This window comes from Engystomops pustulosus, chromosome 4 (genome assembly GCF_040894005.1).
Source record: "Engystomops pustulosus chromosome 4, aEngPut4.maternal, whole genome shotgun sequence".
Lineage (NCBI taxonomy): Eukaryota > Metazoa > Chordata > Amphibia > Anura > Leptodactylidae > Engystomops > Engystomops pustulosus.
Window position 1 is genome coordinate 218469494 of NC_092414.1, and position 12153 is coordinate 218481646.

The 12153-nt window shown below is 45.8% G+C and overlaps 1 protein-coding gene across 2 annotated transcripts in view; it reads right to left on the reverse strand.

The window, feature by feature from the left end:
- The window catches only part of LOC140128357 (uncharacterized), a 55078-nt gene that overhangs the window by 21996 nt on the left and 20929 nt on the right, over window positions 1-12153 (reverse strand). For both annotated transcript variants that reach the window (XM_072149995.1, XM_072149994.1), the window contains exons 5-6: window positions 11834-12130; window positions 1336-1650 (exon numbers count right to left, since the gene is read on the reverse strand). In XM_072149995.1, the coding sequence (XP_072006096.1) occupies window positions 1336-1650; window positions 11834-12130 (612 nt within the window). The remainder of the gene's footprint in view (window positions 1-1335; window positions 1651-11833; window positions 12131-12153) is intronic.

Sequence of the window (12153 nt, forward strand, 5' to 3'; positions counted from 1 at the left end):
CTTCACACATATATATTGTTCTTCACATACTATTTTGTTCGCACCGTTCCGCGCGTATCTTCCGACAAGTAAACAGATGTGCCGAACATCTGTAATCTATTCTTCACTGTGTTCTTCACTGTGTTTTTCACTTAAATGATCCTGTGTTCACTGTGTTCACTGTTTTTATTCTATTCTTCATTGTTCTTCACTGTGTTTTTTTAATTAAATGCTCGATCTCGAGCAGGGGAAATACTCGTCCGAGCAACGAGCCGTCTCGAGTACCTTAATACTCGAACGAGCATCAAGCTCGGACGAGTATACTCGCTCATCTCTAATCCTTAGTAATCATGGATCATACAAAGTAATTAACATGTCCTGATATATATTTTTTTTTGTGTTTTTAAATTGTATATGAGGCCACCGCCATCACTAGTTGGTATGAGATAGAAAGAGCAGAGGAGAGAAGGAGCAGTAGAAAACTATTTGCATGTTAAAAATCAGTGTTAAAGATCAGGCCATAGAAGAGCCATATTTTTTTAAATCCCTCCAATCAAATTAAAAAAATAGAAAGATGCATCAAATTTATTATCCAATGTGACCCATTGGGGCACATTTACTTACCCGGTCCTGTCACGATCCCCGAAGTGCGTTGTCCAATGAAGATGAAGTCCGGCATGATTCACTAAGATCCGTGACAGAGTTCACCTTCTTCTTCCCGGTGCATGTGAGTGCATGTCTTGCGACACAATTTGAATTTTAAATCCCGCGCTTAGTCCGAATCAGTCGGGTTGTCCGACAGCCATGCAACCCGATTTGTGTTGCATGAAAGTTGGCGTGATAGCGCCAAAAATCCAATCGCGTGCGCCAAAAACTCAGTGAATTGCGACACAAAAGTGAAATAGTCGGGAAGCCCGACGGAAATGAGGTCCGCGGACCCTTAGTAAATGCCCCCCATTGTGATGACTCTGGTGCATTCCCATACAGCCAGGCATATCATGTGTACACAATTAGTAAGTCTACCCCAGTATTTCTGTTTGCAGATGACCACAATCAGGGCCAGCACTGGACATACCTGGGCAGGTGTCGGGTCGCAGAGCTTCTGGGGGGCCCACATAAGGCTGTACATATGTATCTGAAGAATCCATAGGGAGTGGGGGGATGTGTATAAATAGCCATGAGGGGGCTGTTTGGGATGATAAACCAGGGAATATTTTAGAGAATAGGAGACTGTTTAAATTCTGAATTTTATATGACGCCATGTGAGTTCACTGTTTTGTCGCCCAGGGGCCTACTGAAACCTGGAGCCAATAGCTATTTCCTTATGTCCGATAGAGATCATTTTTTAAAACTTACTGATGAAGAATTGTGAGAAAATAATTTTCCTCATCCTCTCCTCCATGTTCATATCTTCAAAGATTTCCTCATTATATTTTCTGAGAACTTGATAAGCCACAACCTTCCCAGTATCTTCCCACTGACTGATAATATCACAAAGTTCTTCCATCTTCTCCTGGGATGTTCTCTTCTCTATCACATCATCGTACTGGTCCTGGGTCAGGAGACCCTGTTCTCGTAGATCACATAGGACTGGATTTACATTCATTATCCATCTGATAAGATTGGATCGGTAAATATCTATGAAGTTCACCTCGTATGCATGAGGGAGACCTTAAAGAAAGAAACATTGGAAATATATAACATGATGAGACATCAAGTCAACTTTGTTGGAAACTACATTTACACAGATATGGGCCAAATTTTTGACGAAATCATTGCATCTTTAAGTCCGACTTCAGATGTTACTTCACTTAATACGTGGCTACTTTTGCAACTTTTTGGCATGTGGAAAAAAAAAATGTTTACGTGTTTGGAAATAGTTTGATATTTTCTAGCTTACTATACTACTAATGATAGAATGTACAGACATGTCCTTTAAAGAGGTATTCCTCCCACGAAGACTAGATTCTTAAATATACTCAGGATAACAAAATATCAAATAGAAAGATATAAAAAAGTTCAGCGGCACTCACCAGACAGTGCGAAGAGTACTTTATTGAGGTGTGCACAGGTACAGAGCGGGGCCAAGCGGCGACGGGCCGTTTCACGCTAATCTAGCGCATTCTCAAGCCAAATGACGTCACCTCCCGGCGCCGCGCACAATATATGCGTCGGAGCCTGTCGGCGGCGCCATGGAAACAATGATATAACAATAAGCATAAAAAATGTATGTGAATGTGACAGTTAAAATACACACAGTATAACAACATTAAAACCACGTCGGCACTACGTGCCGGTACTAGGACCTGCTGAAATAGGTATTAATAGAACACGGGACACAGTAATCACCTACAAGTGGAACGTTCCATCCAGAGTCCGATGGACAGAAAGTGTGATAGATCAAGACAGACATAACTAAAGATTAGGCAACGGTAAGTACATTTATAAGAAGCAGCTATAGTCGTTCCTGTCGTTCAGACCTAGGGCGCCCGTGGCGTTAAACCGGATGATCTGTCTACTTTCCTGCCTAAGTTGCTGCTTTTTTCTATCCCCACCAAGGGGATCCACTTTTATCTGTTCAATCCCTGCAAAACGTAAGACCCGTGGGTCACCACCATGCTGTTTTTTAACATGATCGATCAGTCTGGGGCAACCGTCCCCTGTACTGATCGATTTGTAATGTTCTCTAAACCTGACATATAACTTTCGTATTGTTTTTCCAATGTAGAAAAATTTGCATGGGCAAAAGATGATATATACTACATATGTCGATTTGCATGAGATGAATGATTTAACCCTGTGTGTGACGCCTCCCAGTTGGATGGTTTTGAGCTGACTGTTGTATTCACAGAATTTGCAAGAGCCACACCTGAAGTTACCCATCGGGACACTCTTGTCCAACCAGGATTGGTTCTGTGTGGAAAAATGACTTCGCACAAGCATGCCCCTGACTGTGGGACACCGTCTAAAGGCAATACATGGGCGTTCATTAGTGATGTCCTTAAGTTGGGGATCCTGACTTAGGATACTCCAGTTCTTAGCGATAGCCTGACGTATGGCTCTTTCACAGGGACTAAACTCAAACGAAAAAGTGAGCTTTTTTCCTCTTTTTATAGGTTTTTGGCCCCCTGTATATTGCCTATTTTTTCGTCTGGAATCGACATACAACAGGTCTTTTTGGGACAACATAGTGGCCTTTTTATAGGCCTCTAGGATGATCTCATTAGGGTAACCCCTAGCTAGAAGTCGTTCACCTAGTTCCTTCGCTTGTTGGCAAAATAGAGTTGTTGTTATACTGTGTGTATTTTAACTGTCACATTCACGTACATTTTTTATGCTTATTGTTGTATCATTGTTTCCATGACGCCGCCGACCGGCTCCGACGCATATATTGTGCGCGGCGCCGGGAGGTGACGTCATTTGGCTTGAGAATGCGCTAGATTAGCGTGAAACGGCCCGTCCCCGCTTGGCCCCGCTCTGTACCTGTGCACACCTCAATAAAGTACTCTTCGCACTGTCTGGTGAGTGCCGCTGAACTTTTTTATATCTTTCTATTTGGATTACCTTTGCTCTTGCTGAGCACCACCGTATTCCGAGTTGTGCAAGAAGGCCTTACCACCCTGTCAAGACCCCTGCCGGGTGTTATTGGGATCCATGTATTATCTTGGTCTGATGGTGCCAGACTACTGTCTTCTCCGTTGATTGATAACAAAATATCACCTTCTCTAATTCAGTGTTATTAATAAAAATTCTGCATCTCACAGATATAATTCCCACCTTTCCCTATTGGTCCTGGTGTACACAATTTTGCTTGCCCCTGGATCTTACCATAAATTTTCTGGCTTAGGGTCGGGCAGGGCAGATTTTTCTCATGAAAATCTTCTGTTTTCCGCCCGCTGCAGTGTCTCTGCCTCATGTCCCTTCCCCTATATTCCAAGAACAGCCCACATATACGCACAGACTCTCATACTTCCCACCGGAAAGTGTGAGGAGACTAAGATCTTTATAGAAGGGAACGGTGTGTTTTATAGCTCAGATGTAGCAGAGCTAAAGCGTGTCATTGTGTGTTATATTCATCTCATGATTTTCATCTTCTCTCAACTCTGATCTCTCTTTTTCTATGTGTGAGATACTGGTAAATGTTCAGAAGCTAAATAAAAGTGTATATAAACCATGTACCTTGATGAACTAAGCACATTGTCAGCACACATCATCTCATAGCAAAGAGGGATCATAAGTGTCTGCTTAGAGTGTCCCCGCTCACACTCTGGAATCTTACACTGACCATCACCTGAGTGATAGGAGCTAAAACAGCAATAACACTGAGTAACATTGTACAGTAAAGGGGTTACAAATTATCTTTATTGTGTAGAAATCACTAGGAGATTGAAATTTGAGAACTTTCTTTCATGGGAAAACCCCTTTAGTTTTTAGATTCAAACATATCTTTAAAAAAAATTACTTTTGGGTACCTCTTTGTTATAGAGCAAACGTATCATGAAAAATGTCTAGCAGTCAACAGTTGACAGACTTTGAGGGAGGAAACATTATTGGACTGAGAAAAATTGCTTGACCTAGCTGTAAGGTTTTAAGAACAAATGTCATGTAAAAGAAAACACATATGTCTAATACTGTAAGGAAGCACCTGATGTATACTGAATGCTCTTATTATAATAGTACATAGTATAGTAGTACCAATAATACATATAGTATAGAAGTACATGCATAGTATTAACCCTAGTGTCAAAGGGGACAAAAATTACCTTCAAACTGTAAGAAATAACACAGTACAGTACTTTTTTGTTTAAAAATGTACAGTACGTTGTAGAGATGAGCGAGCACTAAAATGCTCGGGTGCTCGTTATTCAAGACAAACTTTTCCCGATGCTCGAGTGCTCGTCTCGAATAACGAACCCCATTGAAGTCAATGGGAGACTCGAGCATTTTTCAAGGGGACCAAGGCTCTGCACAGGGAAGCTTGACCAAGCACCTGGGAACCTCAGAAAAGGATGGAAACACCACGGAAATGGACAGGAAACAGCAGGGGCAGCATGCATGGATGCCTCTGAGGCTGCTTAAACGCACCATTATGCCAAAATTATGGGCAACAGCATGGCCATGACAGAGTGACCGAATGAGGCTATATAGCATCTAAAACATACAATAATTGACCCTGACACTATAGAAGACGGCATGCAGAGGCAGCGGCAGCAGCGGCAGGCTAGAGAGTGGCATGGCGACATACCCCAAATGGACTCAGGCTTCAAACCAATGGGTGGCAGAGAGGAACCAAAGGAGGTGAGCAAGAAGCGCTGAAATGATTTCCTATGTGAACAAAAGGTTGACGGTATATTTATTCGATAACACAGCATGGTGGCGACATAGTGACCAAGTTCCATAACGTATCTGGTGAAACACCCGAACAATGCGCCTGACACAGCTCGTTTGATAAGGGGACGACATGTGGAGGCAGCCATGGAGACGACTTCCATGATTAAGAGTGACAGTATGGGGCATCCATATTGCTTCTATGATTGAAACTTCAGGTCTCCAGCATGGCGGCGAAAGATGCGCCGAGTTCCATTATGTATCTGTTGAAACACCTGAAAATTCTGCCTGACACAGCTCGTTTGATAAGGGGATGATGTGCTGTATATCCTCTCGCGCTCCAGCGTCTGGGGTATAGAGAGTTGAAAGTTGCGCATGGATACATTGGTGGACGCTGTGTAGGATCGTGGAGGCGAAATGGACAGGAAACAGCAGGGGCAGCATGCATGGATGCCTCTGAGGCTGCCTAATCTTGGGATGGAGCTGGCGGTCCGCTGCCAGGCGAGTTTTCGCCTGTCCAAGCCCCTGTCTCTCGGCTCCTCCCCACCAAAAATGGGCCTGGGGGCCAGAAGCGTTTACTTTGAAAAAATTATAATTTTCAAAGCAGGCGGGGTCGTTTGAATATTTTATCTAGGAATAATGGAATAGCAAAGTGGTTCTATTTTTAATTTTTTTTTTCGGAAATGGTTCCATGATTAAGAGCGACAGTATGGGGCATCCATATTGCGCTGCTATGATTGCAACTTCAGGTCTCCAGCATGGCGGCGACAGATGGGCCGAGTTCCATTATGTATCTGGTCGTTTGATAAGGGGACGATGTATGGAGGCAGCTACATGGACGACTTTGGGAGGCAGCTATGGAGATGATGTGTGGAGGTAGCAATGGTGACAACATGTGGAGGCAGCTATAAAGACGACGTGTGGAGGCTGCTATGGAGACAATTAAATTTGGATAGTGCCTGTATGTGGCAGTCCAAAAAAGTTTTCAAACCAGAGGAGCAGGTAGGTGGTCCTCCAGAAAAATTAAATAGATTGAGTGCCTCTATGTGGCACTCCCAAAAATGGTTTAAAATAGAGGACCGGGTAGGTGGCCTTCCAGAAAAATTAAATACATAGAGTACTATAGCTAGAGCCAGTTGGCCCTGGCAAAAAATAGCCAGTTTCCTCTGCTTTAGTGTACAAAGAGGAGGAGAAGGAGGAAAATGAGGAGGAGGAGTGCATACATTATTCAGGTTGAGCTTCTTTCACCTGGTGGAGAATGGAAATCCTGAGAAATCCAGGCTTTATTCATCTTGATAAGCGTCAGCCTGTCAGCGCTGTCAGTCGACAGGCGTGTACGCTTATCGGTGATGATGCCACCAGCTGCACTGAAAACCCGCTCAGACAACACGCTAGCGGCAGGCAAGAACCTCCATGGCGTACAGCGCCAGTTCGTGCCACATGTCCAGCTTTGAAACCCAGTAGTTGTAGGGAGCTGTGTGATCTTTTAGGACGATGGTATGGTCAGCTACGTACTCACTCACCATCTTTCTGTAAAGATCAGCCCTACTGTGCCGAGACTGGGGACAGGTGACAGTGTCTTGCTGGGGTGACATAAAACTGGCAAAGGCCTTGTAAAGCGTACCCCTGCCAGTGCTGGACAAACTGCCTGCTCGCCTACTCTCCCTCGCTACTTGTCCCGCAGAAGTACGCCCTCTGCCGCTAGCGCTGTCAGAAGGGAAATACTGTTTCAGCTTGTGCACCAGGGCCTGCTGGAATTCATGCAGTTTTTCAACAGGCCAAGCAGCGGGATGGTGAGGCTGATGATGGCGGCATCGCCACTGACCATCTGTGTTGACTCCTCAAAGTTACTCAGCACCTGACAGATATCAGACATCCACGTCCACTCCTCATTGTAGACTTGAGGAAGCTGACTGACCTGACTACCAGTTCTGGTGGAAGTTGACATCTGGCAGTGTACAATCGCTCTGCGCTGCTGGTAAACTCTGGATTACATGGTTAATGTTGAATTCCACCTCGTGAGCACATCGCACAACAGTCGGTGAGCGGGCAGCTGGAGGCGCAGCTGTGCTGCTCTGAAATGCGCACAGATGCGGCGCACCTTCGTGAGCAAATCAGACAGATTGGGGTATGTCTTGAGGAAACGCTGAACTATGAGATTTAACACATGGGCCAGGCATGGCACATGTGTCAGTCTGCCGAGTTGCAGATCCGCCACCAGGTTACGGCCGTTGTCACACACAACCATGCCTGGCTTCAGGTTCAGCGGTGCCAGCCACAGATCAGTCTGCGCCGTGATGCCCTGTAATAGCTCTTGGCCGGTGTGCCTTATATCACCTAGGCTCAGCAGTTTGAGCACCGCCGTCGCTTAGCTACGGCACTGCTGCTGTGCCTAGAGCTACCGACTGATGGCGCCGTGCCCACGGATTGTAATTCGGAGGAGGAGGTGGGGGAGGGGTGGGAGGAGAAGGAGGCATAGTAGGCCTGAGAGACCTGGCCTCCACCAAGTTAACCCAATGTGCCGTTAGCGATATATAGTGGCCCTGCCCGTCAGCACTCGTCCACATGTCCGTGGTTAGGTGGACCTTGTCAGAAACGGCGTTGGTCAGGGCACAGATGATGTTGTCTGACATGTGCTGGTGCAGGGCTGGGACGGCACATCGGGAAAAGTAATGGCGGTTGGGGACCGAATACCGAGGGGCGGCCGCCATGAGGTTGCGAAAGGCCTCGGTCTCCACCAGCCTATAGGGCAGCATCTCTAGGCTAAGTATTTTGGAGATGTGGACGTTGAGGGCTTGGGAGTGTAGGTGGGTTGCACTGTACTTCCTCTTGCGCTCCAGCGTCTGGGGTATGGAGAGCTGAACGCTGCGCATGGAGACATTGGTGGATGCTGTGGTGGATCGTGGAGGCGAAGGTGTGGTTTTCGCACGGGAGGTGTTTGGGCCGGGGTCCTGGCTGCTGGCTGAATAGTAGAGGAAGCAGATGACACAGGGGAAGGAGCAGTGGTGTGCCCGGCCTTGGTTCCATTGAGTGGGGTGTTTAGCATTCATATGCCTGCGCATAATGGTGGTGTTTAAGCTGGTAGTGGTGGGACCCCTGCTGATCCTGGTGTGGCACAGGTTGCACACCACAGTCCGTTGGTCATCCGGTGTTTCTTTAAAGAACCTCCAGACTTCCGAAAATCTAGCCCTCGCCACGGGAGCTTCACAATGTGAAACATTTGGCGCTGATGCACCAGCTCTGGCCCTGCCTCTCCATCTGGCCCCACCACTGCCTCTTCCAACCTGTTCTCGTCGAGGACTCGCCTCCGTCTCAGAAGCACTGTGTTCATCCGGCCTATCAACCCAGCTTGGGTCTGTCACCTCATCATCCTCCGATCCCTCAGTCTGCTCCCCCCTCGGACTTCCTGCTCTGACAACAACTTCACCACTGTCTGACAACTGTGTTTCCTCATCGTCCGACACCTCTTTACACACTTCTTCCACTACGTCAACAATGTCATCATCACCCACAGACTGCGACCGGTGGAAAACCTGGGCATCGGAAAAGAGCTCAGCAGCAAACGGACAAGTGGTTTGTGACTCTGGGAAGGGTCCAGAAAACAGTTCCTCAGAGTATGCCGGTTCAAATTCCAAATTTTCCTGGGAGGGGGCAGACTGGGGGGAAGGAGGCTGAGGTGGAGGAGTGCTGATTTCGGTGACATGGGTGGACTGCGTGGAAGACTGACTGGTGGACAAATTGCTCGAAGCATTGTCGGCAATCCACGACATCACCTGTTCTCACTGTTCTGGCCTCAACAGTGCTCTACCACGGGTCCCAGTAACTTGAGACATGAACCTAGGGAGTGTAGCTCTGCGGCGTTCCCCTGCTCCCTCATCAGCAGGTGGTGTCTCACCCCGCCCAGGACCACGGCCTCTGACCCCTGCAGTAGTTGGACGCCCACGCCCTCGTCCTCTACCCCTAGCCCTTGGGTTCAACATTTTCAAAATTAAAGTGTAAACTGTAAATTTTTTTTGTGTTTTTTTGTTTTTTTAAGAAAACAATGCTATCCTATTGCTACGGCTAGTTTCTAACCTACACTGACAGCACACAACAGGATTTTGTGCTGTGCCTGATGACTTTTAGTTTTGAAAAAAAAAAAAAAACAGACTGTGCCTAATTCAATCAAACCTCTAATAAATTGTCCCACTTAGATATTTGAGATGTGTGTGTCACTAAGAGCTAAATAGAACGTTCGCAAGTCTCCCTGCAAATTCGTCACAATATGGTACTAGCTGCACTACTAGAGCCTGCAAGCCCAGCCACAAGCAAATCAACAAAATATATATATATAACGCTATTGTAGGCCTAAGAAAGCCGGTTGGGTTCTTGTATGCCTAGTTTCTAACCTACACTGACAGCACACAACTGGATTTTATGTCACTTTAAGTTTTGAAAAAAAATAAAAATCGTCGGACTGTGCCTAATTCGATCAAACCCCTAATAAATTGTCCCACTTAGGTGTTTGAGATGGATATGTGTGTCACTAAGAGCTAAATAGAACGTTCGCAAGTCTCCCTGCAAATTCCTCACAATATGGTACTAGCTGCACTACTAGTGCCAGCAAGGCCAGCCACAAGCAAACAAAAAAATAAAATAAAATATATCGCTAATCTAGCCCTATCAAGGGCTGTTGGGCTCTTGTAGACTCACTCCTGCCTAACAGTAAGCTAATATAACACCCTAACGCTATCCCTGACCAGCAGCAGCAGCTCTCTCCCTAACGGCATCCAGACAGAGAATGATACGAGCAGCGCGGGCAGCGGCTAGTCTATTCCAGGGTCACCTGATCTGGCCAGCCAACCACTGCTATCGACGTGTAAGGGTACCACGTCATGCTGGGTGGAGTGCAGAGTCTCCTGGCTTGTGATTGGCTCTGTTTCTGGCCGCCAAAATTCAAAACGGCGGGAGATGCCATTTTCTCGAGCTGGCGAAGTATTCGTCCGAGCAACAAGCAGTTACGAGTACGCTAATGCTCGAACGAGTATGTTCGCTCATCTTTAGTACGTTGTATTTATTAAAAAAAAAAATAATATTAGTGATATCCAAAAATATCATAAAATAAAAAACGGTAAAACAATAACAGAATAGATAACATCCGATCAATCCATAAGACAAATATATAAGTCATAAAAAATCTCTATACACAAAGACCCTGGTGAAATAGTAACAATACAGGTCCAGCAATCTGTTGTAAAATAAACTAAAAGTTTCACCTTACCACTTGTAGTTTTCTCTGTTACTCTGTATAGTAAAGGAATCGATTCTACGTTTGCATAGTTTATTTCTTGAACCAGTATGAGAATGGAAAAAAGATTTAACTGTACTTGCCATCCAGTTTGTAACTGAAGCCGTCTGTTGGCGAACTCCTTTCTCCTTCGGCAAAGGAGTGCAGTATGGAGTGTGCATGCGCCTGACGGCACCCATTGAAGTCGGTAGATTGTTACTAAAAGTGCACAACTCCTGATGCCTTCTGAACTTTTACATAACTATTCACCTCTCCCAACAAAACACATAGGGGGTCATTTACTAAGGGCCCGATTTGCGTTTTCCCGACGTGTTACCCGAATATTTCCGATTTGTGCCGATTTTCCCTATATTTCCCTGGGATTTTGGCGCACGCGATCGGATTCTGGCGCATCGGCGCCGGCATGCACGCGACGGAAATCCAACGGATTCGGAAAAACCACCGCATTTAAAACAATAAAAGTGTCGCTTGGGACGCACTTACCTTCACTTGGTCCGGCTCGGTGAAGTTGAGTGCATTCCGATGCTCTTCAGCACAGCAGCCCCACCTGGTGGCCGGCGGAGGAACTACCTTGATGAATCCCGGCCGGACCCGAATCCACCGCAGAGAACGCGCCGCTGGATCGCGAGCGGACCGGGTAAGTAAATCTGCCCCATAGTGGAGGAGCCACCACAAAGGACCAATGAATAAACACGATCAGTAAAATACTAATCTGATGTAAAACAAACCGCCATTGTTTTTGGCTGTAAAGTTTGGCATCCATTTTAAACTTGGCAGCAGTATTGTGCAGAATTCACCAAATTCATGAGGAACGCTGCATGAATCTGGCGCATGCTTCAGGCGCCAAAATTGCATGACCTGAGTGCACCAGTTTTTTCTGGTGCACTCCGTGTAACGGGCGTGCGACACATTTATGTTGGATTTCCGACATACCGTAAATGTGACGGCCGGTGCAAATGTGCACCCGGATGCCCATTTCTGTGCACGAAATACTGGCACAAACACTTCAAAAATGTATACACAACCAGTTTGTACGGGTAATTATGTTCAGTCTGTGCCAGAATTCTGCTTTAATAAATGTGGTCCATTGACAAAAAGTGTCAGGAAAGGTGCAACTGTGACACAAAGCAGGAGGAACTTATAAATACGACTGAGACCACAACCAACAAAAATTTAGATGCAAGCAAAGACAAAAAAGTGTTGGAGATACAATAAAGGATCAGTCCCTTTGTGTCCTACCGGTGTAGACTTCTTGGTCCGGGTTCTCCCATTTCCATTGCTTAATTTTCAAGTTGATGATTTCTTTATTGTACTTTCGGAGAATGTTATATGCCGTATACTTCCCGGGATCGTCCCAGCGGCTGACAGTATCACATAACAATTTCATTTTTCCCTGAGACGTTTTCTTTTCCGAAAATTCCTTATACTGTTCTGGAGTCAGTAGATTCTGGTCCAAGAGATCCCGGAGAACTGGATCTACATTTGTTGTCCTTCTAATAAGATGAGATCTGTGACGATCTATAAAGTTCACTCTTTCTGTGTAGTGAGGAAAGAATAGT